This window comes from Mustela nivalis (assembly GCF_964662115.1).
Source record: "Mustela nivalis genome assembly, chromosome: 5".
NCBI lineage: Eukaryota > Metazoa > Chordata > Mammalia > Carnivora > Mustelidae > Mustela > Mustela nivalis.
In genome coordinates, this window is record NC_139024.1 from 147,223,371 (window position 1) to 147,242,903 (window position 19,533).

The following is a 19,533-nucleotide window of genomic DNA, read 5'->3' on the forward strand; positions in this document are numbered from 1 at the left end:
AAGAAAGGAACTGTTTTCGGAATCATGTGCCTTCGCACCTGTATCAAAACTCGCACTGAACAATGAGTTCTGGGTTGCAAAAGAGGATTTGTTTTTCCCACTTGTCTAAGTCTTTGTCTATGAGCTAAACGAAACCAAAAGCAAGAAGTCTGTCCGTATTCAAGCGGAGATCAGAGAAGCCCAACCATAAGAAGTGTGGGCTGACTGACAGCGACAACTGTGGGTTGAACAAAAGTTCTTTGTAAAGGGGTCATTTTGAAGATTATGATTCCCACTTTGGAGGAGCTAAGGTGATCGGCAGTGGAAGGACTCCCATGTGAAATCCCTTAAATAAAAATGTACTGACTTAAAAAAAATGGAACTGTTTTGTCTAGAAGACAATGGGATATCTTTAAAACACTCAAGAAAAAGACTTGCCAATCAAGTCTTTGGTCAAAAAGAGCCTTCAGGAAGGAAGGCAAAATACATCTTTCAGAAAAACAGTAATTAAAAGAATTCACCACTAAAAGATATGCACTAAAGAAAATACTACTGAGTATTCCTTATATAGAGAAAAAAAATCAATCTAGATGGAAGTTTGTAGATGCAGAAAGGAACAAGGAACAATGAAAATGGTAGATGTAGGTAAATCAAAATAATATTGACTATATATAATAATATTTAAAATGTTTTGTTGAATTTTATATGCAGGCACACATACACAAACACAGAAGTAATTAAAATATCATCCTCCCAAACCCTAAAAAGTAGTAAATTTCCATGTGATATGCACTGTGGCTTTCTGTTTTACCTACTTTATCTTTTTTGGTAACTATGATTGGTTTAGTTGTACACACACTTCTTGAATGATATATTTTATTTGTTTCATAAAAGTCATAAGTATTTTTAGAGGGAACAACTAGAGTGAATATTGAAGTTTACTACTCTAGTGCGTGTGTGAACGTGAGCCCATATAAATGTGCGTATTTTCAGGGGGGAAATTGTTCTGGGCTATTTTAACAACATAAAGAGAGCTAAACATTTTTGAGTGTCTACCACCTGTCAAACATTTAGGTACAAACTCCCCAAAAAGTATTTTGTTTATGCTCACAGCAGATTAGTGAATAAAAAGTACTAGTGTTCCAATTTTACAAATAAGTAACTACAGTCTCAGAGAGATTAAGTCACTTGCCTAACATCCTAACGATGAGCTGATGGAATAGTGATTTAATCCCAGTCTTTGGCCCCCCAAACCCATTTTCTTTCCCTTTGATCCTATCTCTGCCCCTGTGAACAAAGATATTATAATGCTATAAAAGAGATGAATGTAACATTTCTACTACCCCCACCAGTGAGAAATATTAGCTGAAATAAGTAAGATCCAATGGCACAAGCTCATCGCTTTATTTCATGGTTCAGCAAATCGTGGAATAGTGTCTGCCCTGTACCTACTCATACAATTCTAATCTCCTTACATAATGGGTGAGGAGGCTGATATTTAATTACAGAACTACATTATATCTCACACACATATGTATTTGCATTTTTGTATGTATGAAGATAGCTACAAGTTACAGTGTCAGATGGGTATGCCCAGCCAATTCCAAGTGGGAGGACCATAAATCCAGTCTCAAACCCCTTAGAGCATTAACATAATATGCCATGCAGAAGGAACGAATCCTACTTGAAGTGGGGATTGTTTAGTTGCAATTGAAAGTCACAGAAACAGAGTTCTCAAGTGTAAAGACCTCCTAAGAATCTGTTTGCCTATCCCCACTTAACACTGGTCAGAGGTAATGTGATGTCTGTAACACTACAAACCCTACTTCTAAACACACTGCCTCTAGTATGCTTTGCATTTTCCTACGTGATCCCCTGTACTCGGGTAGAGTCTGTCTCCTTGCCGACACCTGCTAATGGTCAAGTTCTTGATGTGTGAGCCCTATTGTATGAACTCCTCCGAGTGGCCAACATTTCAAGCTCTGAATGTCACATTTACTGTATCCTTGTAGACAAATCTAACTGAAAACGTCCACACGTTACCAAGTATCTGTAGATGCATTTTTAAGATGAAGTATCTCCAAGGCCTTTATGAGAGGTAACATTACTGATCACTCTGAAAGCTATGCTGGAGACATATATGCTTCCCATTAGACGGATCATAATTTTGGGGGGGGCACTTTGAAAGCCCCTTATTACTCTTTTATCTCAACACTCCCAAGACAAGTCTTAGAATTAAATGTTGTAATGTGGTCCGTAGCTTGAAGAGCCTACCTAAAAATTCATGAAAGTGACAAGGCGAGAAAAGAGTATTTGAGCCCTGGACTAAAAAGAGCTGATAATAATAGAATTTATTTTTAACCTGGTTAGGTTGGGGGAAGATCTTCTCCACCATTTCAAAGGCTTGCTTTGGGTCCCTTCCTCCTATATTCTAGCTTTGTCTCCTTCCAGAGAAGCTCTGCTGTCCTGGGAAAGGCATCACATCACACATTCTCAGCTGGGTCTATGCAAATTAGGAGCAAAAGACTATTCAGCTGATCTGATTGTTGTAAGCAATAGGCAGGAGAGCTCTGGCCGAATGTTATTTTTGTTCTCACTAATTGCTTACCCTCGCTAATATTTATCCTCACTAATATTTTTCTCCTCCCTAATTATGTAGACTGAATTCTCTAGATAATGCATTTTGGGGGTCTGCATCTATGTGACCTCAAATGAGTTTTTTCCTCTTTCTTTGGTGGAAGTCAAACTCTTACTGCACATATCTCAAATAAGCCCACTAATGTCTTCACAACAAATCTATTTTTATTTCATAATTGGGTTTGTCAGGAGGACACAAACCTTCTTAAAGGTTAACTGATCATTAACAGTTAATGAAGAAATCACACCGAGGGCTTTTTTGGGGGGAATATAGATGGTTAGGTTAATCTCCTTGGAATTCCCTTGGTGAGGAGCATTACCTACCTCAAAAACCCTGTCCTGTTTTGGAGATGAAATAAAGAAGGTGGGATTTTGTGACATGAGGTTACTTGAAACCAGAATGTTCAGTCTGTGAACTGCTTCAATCTGAGGCCCACGTGGGTCGTCCTCAATGGTGTCAAGAACTTCAAGATATTATTGATGGAGTATACATGCTCCAGGGTTTACGGTTTTAGTAATGTTCAATACGTAGCCCTGAGTACCTGCTAAGTGTTTGGGACTACAAAAGAGTACCTCTGGTTGAAGATCCAGTTCTTGCCTTCCGTGGGGGAGATAGAACATGCGCACGAAACAAGAAACTTCACAAGGGCAGAGTTGGACAGTGGCAGCCATATTATCTGATGATATCCACTAGGGTGTCTACTGGCAACTCAAACTTCACGTGTTCTGGATAGCCCTACCGGTATGCCCTTGCTCTGGTGTACTGGTGCCTGCTTGTTCTTCATCTCCATGAAGGGCATCCCCACTCTTCCAGGAGTTTGGGTCAAAGTGCTGGGAATCATACTTTACTCAGCTCTTTCTCACCCTGCACATCTCCAAATTATAAGCAAATCCTGTTGGTTCCATCTTCCAAATGTATCTAGAATGAGACCATTTCTTCTTGCCTCCACCACCACTTTCCTGGCCAAGCCAGCTTCCCACTGGGAGAAAATGCCGCCACGAACAAGACAATATGGTCTGCATACCGCCCTGCCACCACTCCCTGCACTGTAGTGACCATGATCTCCTCGTTGAACTCTGAAAGACAGGAGACTCCAGGTCTGTGCATCTGCTGTTTCCTCCATTTGGGATCCTTCCTGCCCTGTGTACTGCTGCCTCCCATTCCCCTTTCCAGAGAGAGCCTCACAGACCACCACCCTATTTAAAGTAATGACCCTCCATCCCCAGTATTCCTATCCTCTCTCGGCTGCTTTATTTTTTTCCCCATAGCACTTATTATATTTGCTTATGTATTTGTTTGTGTCATCTCTTTCCCCAAACTCCCCCAAGACTCTATGCTCCACGAGGGTGCAGATATTGCCTGTTTTGCTCATTGTTCTCTCACCAGAGTGCAGAATACTTCCTGGAGTGTAATAGGTGCTCAATAAACATCTGAAAGCATAACCAGTTCTGTGTTCGCTTTCCCTACGTAAGAACACTGCAATGGCACGAATGGCCAACAGAGGTCAATGTTTAGACACCGGAAGGCTCTGCCTGTCCTTGTTTCTTTTCACTAACTGGGACTAAATTGGATTTCCGGTCCTCTCCAGGGAGAGGCGTGGAGCCTTCTCTGGGTCTGTCTCACCCCTGAACAGGCAGCTTTCTGGGCTGAGTGACAGCTGCCTCAATTCATCTTGATTTCACCGAATCATACTGTAGATGCTTTCTTTCCACTCCTGAGTTCCCTTTTACTCTTTCGGATATGCCAATAATCATTAATTCATTTTACAATCATGCTAGGGTTCAAAGAGCCTCTGATGAAACCCCAAGGAAAATACATTCGGGAGGGCAGTGCCATATAAAACCCAAGCATGTTACATAACTTCTGGCTGCTCAACACGGCCCTTTTTTTTTTTTTTTTCAACCCATAAATACATTCTTTTCCAAACACTTTGAGCAGTCTGCAGGATGAAATGTGAGCATGAACAGCCTTTGTCCTATGTCAGCTTGAGGCCCCTCTGCCTTTCATCTTTGGATGCCTTGTAGCCAACACCTCTCCTTTTTAGGGGCGGGTCACCTCCCATCCTTCTCCACCCTTTCCTGCCCTCCTCCTGCTGCGGCAGGCACACCCGTTAGCTCACAGCTGCTTCTGTGAGAAATCTGCCCACCCCTCCTTCTCTCCAGCAAACCTCCCCACCACCGACCCCCCGCAAATCACCTCCTTTAAAACGATCACTTCCAATTTCTATGCAGGATGAAAGCACCAAGACAGAGAGGCAACACATCCTCGCTTCTGGGCTGATGATTATTTATTCAATGTCACCTTCCTGGTCTGGCTGATGACTGGCTTTTCAGATCATTTTTAGCTCTTCTGTGTATAAGCTTAATAAAATTCTCTTAACTACTTAGTTAACAACTACCATATCTGAACACTGTATACGTATCTACATATTTATGCTTTTGCATGTATATTTCAATCTTAGATTGATGCTATGTCTATATACACACATATGTACATATCACCAAAAACAAGATATAAAGAAAACAAAACGTCTGTTGTTTAAATATGTCTCCCCTTTCCTCCACGAGAATCCCTGCTTTCACGAATGTGAAAGGCATCTGTTTTACGAACCATTTCTGCTTGATACTGTCCCAAATGTACAAATTCTGTCCCTCCCCGGGATCAGGGAGATGGCTCAGAAGCCGGGCTTCAGTCGACAGGGCTGGCTTTTGGTGAAATTATTAAGTTGGGAATTGCCAACTTGGTCTACAAGTGAAATACTTGATCCTGTTTTACCAGGAGGGGAAAAAAAAAAAAAAAAAAGAAAAAACCAATCTGCTTTCCTTGAAGGCCAGTGTGCATGATTATGTTCTCAACACGGAGCAAAGATGACCAGGATAAGTGAGAGACCCATTTACGCCAGTGTTTAAAAATCATTAATAAAAACAGTCACAACTCTTCAGTCGAGTGTAAGAGTATCTGTGAGCATTCTATTTAAAACATTTAATCACGTTAAATGCTAAAACCTGACTCAGTCGTTGGCGGAAGCGTTTCAGGGTTGTTCGGTAAACCCACACAATGGCTCAGAGACGCCCCCGAACACAAATCCCAAATGACACGTTGGGTTCTCCTCATATGCTGCAGGCTGGCTCCCAGAGCCTACACCGTAGGGAGACCCCATTATGATCTGACTCAACAGGTGGCTGGAGCAGCTCTCAGGCACACCGAATTCTCTCCCACCTGCCTTCCCCTTTTAGGGTCCTAAACGGTGTGCCTTCGGAAAACAATGTATTAGTCTCTGCTAAAAAGAAATGAGCGATCAAAGCCACTAAGAGATAGGGAGGAACCTTAAATGCATATGGCCAAGTGAAAGGAGCCAGTCTGAAAAGGCTACCTAGTGTGTCATCCCAGCGATAGAACATTCTGGAAAAGGCAGAGCTACAGAGACGAGAACAGATGAGTGGCTGGGTTGCCCAGACTCTGGGGGTGGGGGTGGGGGTGGGGATGGGCAGGAAGCATAGGTGAAACGGAGATTTTTAGGGCAATGAAGGTACTCTGAATGATACAGCGGTGTATAGATGACATGGTGCGTTTGTTGCCATGTCTCTACGCCACAGCACGGAGAATGAGCCTTAACATAAGTTATGGTAAAATCACCTATCGGTCCTGGCTGATGCTTTGTCACACACACACACTATACATACATATGCACGACTTTAACAACAGGGGAACCTCCGTGTCTGGGAATCCCTCTACTTTCTGCTCGTTGATTTTTCTTTTTTAAACTTAAAACTATTTTAAACACTAAAGTCTATTAATTAAAAATCAGCTATAACCAACAATGAGAGTCTGCTTCCCTAATACATGTAAGGACCCCCAACCCCATTGGGGGCGTGTCTATTACACATGGGCTGAAAAATAGCTTTTTCCTTTTTCTTTCCTTTTCTTTCTTTCTTTTTTTTTTTTTGGAGGGGTACACAGGCACATCAACAGAAATGTGCTCTGATACCATTTCTTTCTGTTGGAGGCTTATCACCGACTGCTGGACCACAGCCCCAGCGCAGGGCTTTCGCACATGGGGGAGGTCACTACCTATTTTTTGATACATTTGGATTCATTCCCACCAAGCCCCGCATGTGAAATGCTGGCAAGTCAGTTTGCCTTGGCTGCTAAGGGACCATGCAGACTTCTGTGCTGCTCGCATGAGGTTTGGCTATTTTTAGGCATCAGCTAATCCATTAAAGCATAATGTTGCCACTGATGAGTCATAGAACCCAGCAGTCGAATTAGAAAGAGAAGCATGAAAGAAAAGCCGTCGGCCGACGTGCAGGAAGCACATCATTGTAACACACTGTACTAGCGTGTCTGCACACACGCACACACACATGCACACACATGCACCCTCCCCCAGCCCCCCACCCCCCCACCCCCCACCCGCTCAGCTACAAAAGGTAAATGGCACCGAATACGAGCCAACCTCCAAGGAGGTAAAAGGAAGCAGTCACCTTGGAAGGATCTGGGAAGTGAGAGACAGCAGCTCGCCAGTGAGGAAAGTCACAGTCCAAGGAAAGTGTCACCCCAGAGCACTTTGCAAATAAAATTTACTACCATGCTACTGAGTAGGTTTTGCATACTCCTGAGCAAAGCTGAGCGTGGGGAGCAGGAGACAGAGGGATGGGGAGGCTGCTCACAGGTGGTGCGTGTTTGCTGGCTGGAAGTGGAGGGGGTGGCATCCTGGGCAGAGGCTTGCCCAGGGGGCGCCTGGCAGAAGAAAGGCGCATGGAACCTCTATTTCGGGGGCTCTTACTGACAGGGATGGCAGGGCCGCCAATGCACTCCTCCAGGCCAGCACACGCTCTGAGAGATACAGCAGGTGTCTGCACAACTGCCTTACAGGAGGGCGTTTAGCTCTTCCTGGAGAAATAGCGGTGTGGGTGCTCTGGAACTCCATCCTTTTTCCTGGACTTTTCTGGACCGCCTCTCCTTTCATAAATTCTTTTTTAGACCATGAAGCCTTCTATTTATTTTTTCAGAATCTAACATTTCTCCCTCTCTCTTTTTAAAGACTTACTTCTGTTAGAGAGAGTGAGAGCCCAAATGGGAAGGGCAGAGGGAGAGGGACCCAAGCAGATGCCGTGCTGAGCAGGGTACCAGATGTGGGGCTCGGTCTCGTGACCCTGAGAGCCCGACATGAGCCAAAACCAAGAGTCCACTGCTTAACTGACTATGTCACCCAGACGCCCCTAACCTTTCTCTTCGCAGGGCCAAAGCCACCTAAACGGAAGCAGGGAAGGTCACTGATGCTGTCAGGGGCTTACAGATGCTACAATACTGACTACTCCGGTTCCTTTGGACACATTTTCTTCAATCCTTACAACAACCCTCATTCTTCCCACTATGTCAGAGGACCGGAAGGCTGAGGTAGTTTGTGCAATCAATAAAGAATTTGTGCACTAATTTGCACACAATTTGCACAAGGTTCCAGTGCTCAGGAGGGATGGGAGAGATTCGACTTAGGTATTTTTAGCTCCAAGTCCTGCATTTTCTTCACCAGCTCACTTGCTGCCCACTCCAGCAGAGAGGACGCCCTGTCCTCTTGCTCAGCCCCACTGGCTCCCACTAGACTTGCTACAGACTCACAGACCCAATCTGTATGGTTGGGAGAAGAAAATCCATCGGATTATACTTGGGAGGGAGGCCCCAAGGGAAGGGATTCTGTGGTCCATCAGGGCTTTCAGCTGGAATCACCGAGCATTCGGGAAGCAGGGAGGCAGGCTCCCCTCCCCAGGGTGGAAGGTGCTCCCTACCCCACAGCAAAAGAGGACAGAGATGCAGCGTGGCCAGAAAGAGGGGTCCAGTGGCGCAGTTGGTGGAAACCGATCACACCTGGAATTCTTCGCTCCCCCACAGCTGCGGGCCAGGGGGCTGGGTGCAGAGACTTCACCTGCACCGAAGAACACTGCAGCGGGGACGGCCACGCCACGGGGACAGGGACGGCTCCGGCTCTGCGACAGCGCTTTTCTCCCACACTGTCTCCTCCGGAGCTCCAGCTGAAGACACACCGGAGGCGTCTTTCCACAATAACAGTGAGGAGTTCAGCTCCTTAAAATAGTCACCGAAATGAAAACCCCCTCCGTTTTACGCTTCGGTTTTTGGTTAGCGAAGGCTGGTGGTTTCTACAAGCTCTGTTCTGCGAGGCAGAGAAGCCTGGGACTCCAAAAATGGAGGGGAGGCTGCGAGAGATCTGGTATGAGGAATCATTCGCCTGTTTCAGGGATGAGAAAAACAGCAACTCGGGGAGGGAAAAACGACCTATCTTGCAGCCAGCCAGAGCCCAGGCTGGTGGTCCCCCCCCCCCCCCCACCGCCCCGGGCCATGCTGCGTCCCACAGGGACGGGGTGGGTTTCCTGAGGTCACACACGCACATCCCCGTGGCTCTGCTCCCATGTGGGAATCCCAAGCCTGGAGTCACAAAGCCATCCAGCTGAGTCGGAAACCATCCCTTCTCCAACCACTCCCCCCAACCATTTTGCGATTTTGCTAATTAAGTGAAACAATTGGCACATCCCTAAATCTCCCCGTGGGTGTGAGTGTCAGTGATTTCTAACGAGTTGAGAAGACATGGCTGATTCTCCAGGCTAGAGTAGAAAACTTCTCCGCGCCACACTGGCGAGGGAGGCAACCCTGCAACCCTGGGCTGGGAACATACATTAAATCCAGATATCAGCTCTCTGGCTCCCTTCCTCTTCCTCCTCCCCGCCGCGCTTTCTCTCTGATTCTCCCGGCATCCTCATCCTGTCACTCGTGGCGACCACAGCTGGTGGAGTATCTGAGCTGTGATGATGTCAGCCTGTTTCTGATAGGCTTCTGGGGAAAGCGACAGATCGTTGGCCGCGTCAGGGGCCTTGTACTTTTTGTCTCTCTAGCTCAAAACCCAAGCCACCTTTTCAGCAGGCGGCAACCGTCCCCAGCATGCAGGACCCCCACGCGGGGCCGCCCACAGACCTGCAAACGGGCCGCGACCAAGATTCTACCTTCTAATTTGCACCTTGGTTTTCGGCAGGCTCGTGGTCTGGCTGCCGGAAGGAAATGAGACTTCCCGGGGAAGCCGAGGGCTTTATCATTCAGGCACAGGGAGCTGCCTGCTTTCCAGAATGCTGGGTCCGTCTGCCGCCTCCGAGGGCCTGGGAAGCTCGCATCCACGAGGCTGCCAGGGTCTTGGAGACGTTGCCCACAGCCAGAGCTGTTCTTGACTCTCAGGGTGAAAGGAGGTGCGTGGGTAAGGAACCAGCAGCTCTCCAAACTGACCCCTCTTCCTGTGCCTGCTGCCCGGTCACAGTACCGCTTGAAGGGTTGAAGGTGCCATGAAAAAAATGCACTTTCTTTCTTGTTCATTTTCCAGGCTTCCCCTGGAGTCTGTTAGGAAACAACTCTGCTGAAGACAACTCGTTTCCTTCTCCCCGTGACCACCTCCAACCCATGCAGGCAGCGGGGGGGAGTGAGCGGCCCCTATGGACAGGCAGTGGGTTCAAAAGAAAGATGCCACTTAAGAAAAAAAATCTGGATTTTTGCTTTTTTACAAAAAAATCTGAACTTTGAGACATCTTTCTTGGATCTTACCAAAGACTGTAAGCCTATGGTGACCCTGCACTGGAAAAAAAGAAATCTTTGGAGGCCAAGAGCTCTTGGCAGTGCTGGCCCTCTGACATTGTGTAAGACCCCACATCTGGTCATTCACAAGCACTTCTGGAAAAAGCTGCGAAATCCCCCCTTCCCTGAAACTTGATCTCTTAAAAATGTACTCAAACACTTCAAACCATTAAACTGGTTTTTCTTCTGTTTCGTTTTCCCAAACATCAGCTACAGCCTGACCGTTCTCAACTCAAAGCTGAAGGAGGTGCCGTCACTTGGGGGTTTTTCGAAGTCCTCCATGCAAACATTCCCAGGACAGCGGAATTCAGGGCCTGATGGCCGGGAAGGCCAAACCTGTTTGTCTCCAAGCCACCTGGACGGGGAAAGTGCTGTTTTCTACAAAGGAGCTGGGGAATAGAAGTATTCAAGTGATTTAACAGACTGTAAAAGAGAGGACCGAGGGAGACTGTGGAAATTAACAGAGTTAATAATACTTCCAGGCTTTAACATAACTGACCTTGACTCCATCTTATCCTTTGGGGTTCCTATTGACGACATGCCCAGGAGATCACCTGGGATGTCCAGACGATGTTGACCATGCCCCTGATTTTCTACATTCTGATGCTCTGACATCTTGGAGCCTTGCTGCCTGGAGGGACTGCCCCCTTTGGGGCTAGCATCACATGCACACAAAACACGCAGCCCCTCTCCTCCACTGGGCTCTCCCGTCTGGGCCACTGTCCATCTGTCCTCATCACCCCATGCCCAGGTACCAGACACCCAGGGGCAGCCCCTAGGTCCTCAGAGCTCCCGAGAAATTGTTCATGACAGTCAATCCTCAGCCTGATTACCCCAGGTCGCTCAGTCCTTCCCCTGGAAACCACCATACAGGCTCCTGGCCATATTCCCTCCTGGTTCCCTCTGTCTCCTGAGTGACCCCGGTGCTTCCCTGTGCGGCCCTGCTTGGTACGCCCCGTCTTTTTGTGATCTGAGTATAAAAGGCTACCTTTTCAATGGCAGCTGTGTTCTCCTCGGTGGGCCTTACAACCCCTAAATGATAACAGCATTTACATTTTGAAACACACATGTTGGAACGGGACATGGTGACTGTTGCATCTAATGTGCCCACCTGACCAGCACGGTCTCTTTCCTGACAGGTAAAAAGGGCACAATGACCCCAAGAAGGACCCTGAGCCTTGCAGCGTTTCTCCATCAGGGTTCCTCATCTAAACCACAGAATGAAATAGAGAATATTCTATACCACAGAATTATTAGAATTATTTTAAACCATAGAATAAAAATCTCTATATATCTGTCTTGAGTGGTGATTTTCTGACTCCTACAGAGGACAGTCCCTTACCAGCTTCAGTCTACAGGAGCAGGGAAGTGAATTCATTACCAACAGCAGATGCCTTGGGGCACTGGGGTTAAGCCCCTCTCCCAGGACCCCGCTGGGAAAGAGGATGGGTCTACAGTCTGGGTAGAAAACCCTCATTCTCCCCATCGCACATTCCGGTCTGCCTCTTAGAAGACACTCTGGCCAGGAGAAGGTGATGGTGGCATGGTGGGTGCCCCGACCTGGGCGAGGGCGGGGCCGGTGAGCGTTACCTGTGCTCGGTGCTCCCCGACGGCAAACTGGATCACAGCGACGCCGGGGTGGTGGCTGTCCTCGATCCTCTCCACCGTGCTGGAGTCGATCTTCAGATCGCTGCTGATCTCCGCGCTCTGGATGAAGTCTTCCGTCTTCAGATCCTCCACCTTCTTCAGCTCCCCGTTGGCCAGCTGGATGATGGAGCCTTTCATGAAGTAGGGGGGCAGCGTGGGGGGTGCCGCGGCGGGGGACGCCACCGACTGCACCACGGGCAGGTGGATCTGGGCCTGCACCATGGCGGGGTAGGCGGCCTGCGTGACCAGGGCCTCCGGGCTGAAGTTCTCGCTCTTGGGAAGGGTGGTGGTGACGAACGTGTGAGGCATGGCCGCGAATTGCGGCGACGACGTGGCTATCGCGGGGGCCGCTCCCGAGCCCTCCACATCCGCGCTGCCCACCGGGATGAGCAGCGGCTGCGTGCCGGGGATCACCAGGTGCTGGGGCAGGCTTCCGGCGTACGTGATCGCTTGCTGCTGGCCGCTCAGGTAGCCGATGACCGGCGCCTGCGTCCCCGCGTAGAAGGCGGTGGCTGGCAGTCCCACCGGGAGGGGCTCTGAAGCGCTGTGCGGGGTCTGGATGACCGTGTGGGGGGACAGCGTGGCCACGGCGGCGGCCTTCACGCCTTCGGGGCCCAGAGCCTGTTGGGGGGACAGCGCGTAGGACCGGTGCGCGGGCTTCCCCAGGTGCAGGCCGCTTTTGTCGTTGAGGGTGGAGGGGGAAGCCTCCCGGTGCGCCACCTGCTGCACCTCTAGGTCGGTGGCGGGGGTGTTGCTGGTGGGCAGGACCATCACAGAGGCCCGGACCCCCGAGGAGTCCCGGCCGCCGTAGTCGGCGGCGCTGGGGTGGACCACCACGTGCCTGGACTCGTACGGGTGAGGAAGGGACTTGCCGGCCTTCACCAGGCCCAGGTCGGCCGAGCTGGGGGCCCCGTACCTCCGGCCCTTCTCCACCTCCCCGTTCAGGAGCTCCTTGGCCTGCATGGTCTGCTGCAGCCGGCCGCTCTCGGCTTTCTTGGCGGCCTCGCGGGGCACGAAGTGGCTGCCGGAGTCGGTGTATTGCACTACGACCTGGGGAGAGGGCCCCAGGGTGAGCGTGTGTGGGATCATCGTCTGGTGCGGGTGGAGGTGGACGGGGATGGCCGGAGGGGAGGCCGTGCGCCCGGCGCTCTGCGGAGAGCTGGAGATGTGGACGTACTGGTTCTGCTGCGTGGGTGGAGGGGACCCCGGGGTGATGAGCCCCGGCGTCCTGCCCAGGTGCTGCTGCTGCTGCTGCTCAGCCTTGTGTCCTGAGGCTTGGCTCAGACTGCCCATGTTGGCCAGCAGAGTGGAATAGGCCTCCAGCTGGGAGCGCTGGGATGGAGTGGTGGCCCCCGCGGCAGAGGCCACGGCACTGGTGACGGGGCTGGCCGTCGGGGAGATCAGCTGTGAAGGGATGAACCCGGTGTAGGGCCCACTGTACTGGGAGGACCCGATGAACTGGAAGGTGTGTGGCAGGTGGGCGTACTGCACGGGGGACACGGGCGTCCCCGACTGCGGGGGAGGGTACGCCGCGGGCAGCGTGCTGGTCGCCGGGACAGACCTGGGCGCGCTGGGCGGGGAGTAGTCCAGCCCCGTGGACAGCGCTTTGTGTAAACCTATTCCCTGTTGTAAACCCAGCTCCGCGGAAGTCCCTGCCGGGCCGTGCCGGCCGCCCCCATGGGCGCGGCCCCCGGGGTTGCCCGGGAGCCATGCCACGGCCTCCGCCCGGTGGTTGTCGCTCGGCGGCGGGACGGCCTTCTCCTCGGAAGGCCGGCTGGTGGCGGGGATCTCGCGCTTCTTGGGAGGCAGGCATTCGTTGCTCCGCTCTTGGTTGGATTTCATTTTTCGCCGTCCCCCCTCCACGGTGACTGTTTCACTGTCTGGCTGGCTCTGGTTTTAGTCTGATACATGGAAAGTCACATTTGATTTCTGTAGGGGATCCAGGCTCTTCATGAGGAATCATCTCCCCGTGGGTGCGATCGGCCCGCAGCAGCTCTGGAATCTGGGAAAAAGGAAGAGGGTGGGGACAAGGGGAAGAGACAAGGCAGGAGGAAGGGGAAGAGGGAAAAGGAAATCAAAATATCAGACTGAGACTAGGCCTCCGGCTTCATAATGAATTCCCCAAACCTGATGAGAACCCCAACGTGAAAGCACATAAAACACTCCCTGTGCTAGACAGCAGGTCAGGAAGATGAGGAACATCCCGGGGGAGACAAAACCTTAAAGCCGATGCTGCTTCTTTTAATTTTTAAAAATTTTTAAAAAAGTAGGCTTCAGCCCAGCGTGGAGACCAACACTGGGCTTGAACTCTTGACCCTGAAATCAAGAGTCAGATGCTGAACTGACCTAGTCAGCCAGGTGCCCCACAGCAGATTCCTTTTTATGGCATTAACCACTCCCCTAAGACTGTCTGCATTTCCTAAGACCTGTTTCTCAACATACCCTCTCTCCCTTTTTAAAATTTTTTTCTTAGAGGGTAGATGGTTTATTTCTTAAATTTCCTTTTCAGAAACACTGGTCCCTTCCTCACCTCTTCGTTCCTTTGCCAGAAAATCAAATGAAGCCCACAGGGAGGGTGACATCAGGGAGAGTCAGCCTCCTATGCACGTGCTGGGAAGGAGCAGTGAGGAGTGGGGGTCCCGAGCGGTCTCCAGGCATAAGGTCTGAAGCCTCATCTACTGGAGCTACTACTCAAAGGTTCTGCCTAACTCTGGGTCCATACTCGATCTACAACCATTCCCTGTTCCCTAACACACACACACACACACACACACACACACACACACACACACACAATACACATGCCAACTCAGCAGAGGGAGCCAAAAATAATCTTGTGCTCTACAAGTTTCCAAAGAATTCCCAGTACAGCTACTCATATGGTAACAGAAAGCCAAAAGAAATCTGCGAGACAGTTAAAAACTGAATATGGTTATGGTTAAAAACAAGACTATGAACGCACTAAGAGGGTGGATGGATTGAAGGGTCTTTCACATCCATCCATCCATCCTTCCTTCCTTCCTTTATTTATTTATTTCCAGGTAGTCTCTGAGTTTTCTCTTCACACTGACCTCCTCTCCTTCTCCTTGGAAAGGGCCAGCCCACCATTAACCCTAGAGATGAAACCTCTTTCAGATCAATCAGACCCATGGGCTTAACCCTGATCTATAAATCAATAGTGGCCCAGGAGCCAGGTGTTATGGACACACATCTCAGTCTCTCAGCGACCACTGCACATGGATGCCCACTGGCATCCACGGCACCAAGAGGGCTAGCCAGCAGCAGGTGTGAGTGCCCCCTCTAGGAATAACTGCAGACAGGACCACCCCTATGTGCTGGGATCCTGGGAAGCCATGGCATGGCTTTGGGAATTCCAGGCCCTGGAGGGTTTTAGCATCTCCCCTACCCAGATGCTCTATTTTTACAATCTGATTTTAAAGCAAACACAACAAGCTAGCTTGTTGTGGTACCTGATCTTTGTCAACGCCCCATGCGATAGTGACATCCTGACTGTAACACTGTCTCCTTCCTCTCCTCTGCCTGCACCAACTTCTCCCCCATCTCTCCCGGGGAGCTCCACTCCCCCACCCTAATCTGCAACTTTTGTTTTGGTCCGTGATTTAGTGATCCTTGCTGCTCGTGCTCCAGCATCATCACGAAACATCACCACGAAAGGGGAGATGGCACCAAAGGAAGTCCCCATCCTTAATGCTAGTGACCCAGGTATATATGAGGTGGAAGTATATAAATCTGGCTTCTCAATGTCAAAGCTCATTTCAGTACCAAGAGGATTTGTCAGAGGACAAGAGAGGCACTTCAGAGACTGGGATGGAGGGGCACCTGGCTGGCTCAGTCTGCCTTTGGCTCAGGTCATGATCCTGGGGCCCTGGGATCGAGTCCCACATCGGGCTCCCTGCTCAGTGGGAGGTCTGCTTCTCCCTCTGCCTCCTCCCTACTACTCGTGCTCTCTCTTTTTCCATCTTTGTCTCAAATAAATAATTAAAATCTTAAAAAAAAAAATAAAGATTGGAATGGAAACAAAAAAAGGGGAAGAGATCTAGGATGTTAATGCTGGAGAAATAACTGTGTTGAAAGAGTAATGTCAATTATTTGCCCTCCCGAACTAGGGCTTTTAGAAGTCCAAAATAACTGTTCTGTGCAGCCTTCTTTTATAAACAGTGCAGCACATAATTTACACACAGTATTTGCAAATCAATCAGGATGACAGTGCTGTTTTCTCTCTCTCTCTCTCTCTCTCTCTTTTTTTTGTATAGTGGTAAGTACTATTTTTTAGAGACTTATTTATATATTTTAGAGAAAGAGGGAGAGTGCACGCGTGCGTGAGCAGGGTGAGGGGCCGAGAAGGAGACAGAAGCCTCAAGCAGACTCCCCACTGAGGGTGGAGCCTGCCACAGGGCTTGATCTCACCACCCTGAGATCCTGACCCGAGCTGACATCAAGAGTCAGAGGCTTAACCAACTGAGCCACCCAGGCGTCCCAGTGCTATTTTCAAAATAATGACAGAACAAAATTAAACTACAGAATTGTAAAAAAAAAAATCAGTGGCCCCTTCTGGCTGCTTAAAATGTACTGACAATGATCTTTTATCTTTAGATTTCAAGAGTCACTTAAGAAACAATTGTATAAGCTCCCACATTCCCAGACCAACTAGCAAAGAAGTCATTTAGGAGATCTGCTCAAAGCAAACCATTCCCTGCGCCCCCTGCTGGTTCCACGTCAGCACTGCTCCAATAAAACCCCACAGGATTTCATTAGGGATGTTCATCCAAGAGTGATATGTCAGAATCCAAAATGAGAACATTTGCATATAGTAGGCCCAGCCAGTAAGGGAATAGGTTAATTAGCCCAAGGCAGCTCGAGGCAAGAAAAAGCAGCAGCATAAAAGTCCTTTCAAAGCCAAGCAAAATGTCAAACACATTCAGAAGAGGTCCATTAGCAATGCAAATGTAAAATTGCTTGTACAACCAAATGCACAATATACAAAACTAGAAAACCCCTCTGAAGGTACTTTTTAAAGAACCCAGCTTTAGTGAATCTGAAAAGGAATGCTGACTGGGTTCTCAGTAGTGCCCTGGTTTATTTATAGTGCTTCTTTGAGACACACTGGCTTAGCTAGCCCTCAAGGTCTCTGTTAGAGCCTCCAGGGCTGGTCTTCTGCTAATGGACCACTAAGACCTATTGGCCGTAATGCCCAGATTCAAATTTATTCTTCTGAAAAGCCATCCATTGATGAACATCTTTTCCAGATAATACTAATGATAAATCCAGGATCCAGAGATAAACTCAGGCGCTGGAACACCTAAGGCCAGACTGAGAAAAAGTCCAATCTATCCTTCTGCTCCATGTAGAAGGACCACTTACCAGTGCAGCTTGGAGGAGACGGGGGCTCTCTAATTCTGGGGTCACATGTCCTTTCTCTATGCTCACCAGCTCTGTACTATCTCAGTCTCCCATCAGGGAGAAGCACTGGGAGGGGAGGGATTGAGTCGCTGTATTTTCCGAGGACCACCAGAGGGCGCCACAGTTTGCCACCAAGTCCCTGGAAGGCTGCGGGACTGGTTGTTCAAGGCACTGAAAGGAGAGGTGTATTTTGAAGGTAGAAGAGCACGTAAGGGGGAAAAGGAAAGGAGAGGAAAAGAGATACAAAAAAAGAGAAGAAGAAAAAAGGAGAGTAGGATTTTTGCTTTCACGGTCTCTTTCTAGCTGTAGCAAATGGCTTCCTCATTTCCTAACTTCCTAATGGACACCTAATGGTGTCTTTAATTTACCTTCTTGGGGCTGAAACACTTACCCCTGGCTCACCCGGACCCCTGGAATGCTCACTTCTGGATGCACAACGGAAAGATTTCTTTCAAACATGGGGCCACACGCTATTTTATAGATGCTAAGCTACCAAAGAACCGCACATGCAGACCCATTGTGCAAACATTATCATTAAGAAGATACTGGGTGAATTAAGGCAAACTTACAGATGGTTTGCCTGAGAATTTCTGTTCTGAATGCACTCATCTTAAGTGTCTTTACGTCTACATTTTTATCTCTCTCAGAATTTTATGATTTAGCTCAGGGGCCCTAGCTCTCCAAAGTGCTGTCCTCAGACCACCAGTGCCAGTCCCCACCCCCCATCCCCACGGCCCCCAGCCGCTCTAGAAATGCAGCATCTCAGGCCTCACCCAGCCCTCCTGATTTCGGATCTGCATTTTAACAAGATCCCCAGATGATTCATAGGCACAGAAAGGTTTCAGAACCTCAGGTATGAGAGTAAATTTTCTAATCATCAGCTCCTAAACAAATTAAACATCTCTAGCCTCTCTTTCTGATGGGGTAGTTTCTGAGAAACAAAACTGAGTGCAGCCTATGCAAACACACAAGTGGATGGGGCCTTGGAGATGGGCAGCTAATATTTAGGGACTATCCAGGGGGTTATTTTGGGGTCACTTAGACTCAGTATAGTTCTAAGTAGCGAATGCTCCTTTTCTTCTGGTTCTTTGTGCCTCCAAAAAATATAGGGAAGCACGCTTTTAAAAAGCTGCTATCATCAATTTTATACATGACTTAATCATCTCCAAGAAGAAAAACAAAATTCAACAAAAGAAGCCCCACGCTTCCATCTCTGCTATAAATTCAACAAAATTCCCCCACGACCATGGATTTACGCTCTTTCAGAAATGATAGGAAAACGAGATGCCTTTGAGCTGGCAGATGTGGGAATGTGTCCCCACTGACTCTTAGTCTTGTAAATAACAATGAACTGCTTTGAGTGGAAGCCACTCCTTAGAACTTGCTACGTACAGTCCTAAAAGTGCACCCCAAGGTCATGGCAGTAAACTGGGGTTGCTCTGCCGAGCACGCCCCATGGTGCGAGTTTCTCGGTTTGAGTGGATCCCACAGAGGCACGGTTTCCGAGTTAAAGAGGAAGAGCTGCAGAATGACGAGGCTGGGCCAGTTCCAGAAAAACTGGATGAGCATTCAGGAGACAGAACATCTGGCCCTGGCAGGCAAGGTCACCAGAGCACGGCAAGGGTTCTCCAAGTACGGAACGTGCCGATCTTCCTTTCTGTTTCAGTCTACTACTAAGCTGGAAGGTTCGAGTCGTGCCCTGCAGAGGACTTTGTTTAGGTTAAATATGAAAAGTGAGCCTAGGGGCTCCTGGGTGGCTGAGGGGGTTAAGCCTCTGCCTTCGGCTCAGGTCATGATCTCAGGGTCCTGGGATCGATCCCCGCATCGGGCTCTCTGCTCATCAGGGAGCCTGCTTGCCCCCCTCTCTCTGCCTACTTGTGATCTCTCTCTCTCTCTGTCAAATAAATGAATGAAATCGTAAAAAAGAAAGGAAAAGTCGGCCTAACCCCATCATCCGTGGGGCTTCCAGGATGGAGAAAGATGCGCCGGATGGCAGCACCGTCAGATGCCTTCACAGTTGATTGGACAAGCACACCCCAAGGGAAGTGGATCGCCCATTCATTCGTCAACTACTGACTTCATTTCTACTACATACTGTGGGCCTTAAGTGTTCAGCGTCTGCATGGAGCGAATGGCATGCAAGAACTCTATTTTTAGTTCTATTCTGTTCAACATTTTATTAGCGTTTTTGGTGTCATCGAGGGAAGAGAAAGCTGGAG

General features: G+C 48.9%; 1 protein-coding gene across 4 annotated transcripts in view; it reads right to left on the reverse strand.

Moving 5' to 3' along the window:
- Positions 1–19,533, reverse strand: part of ATXN1 (ataxin 1) — a 348,023-nt gene that overhangs the window by 10,795 nt on the left and 317,695 nt on the right. For all 4 annotated transcript variants that reach the window (XM_082731829.1, XM_082731826.1, XM_082731828.1 and 1 more), the window contains one exon: positions 11,837–13,895. In XM_082731829.1, coding sequence (XP_082587955.1) covers positions 11,837–13,735 — 1,899 coding nt within the window. In that variant the 5' untranslated portion in view covers positions 13,736–13,895. The remainder of the gene's footprint in view (positions 1–11,836; positions 13,896–19,533) is intronic.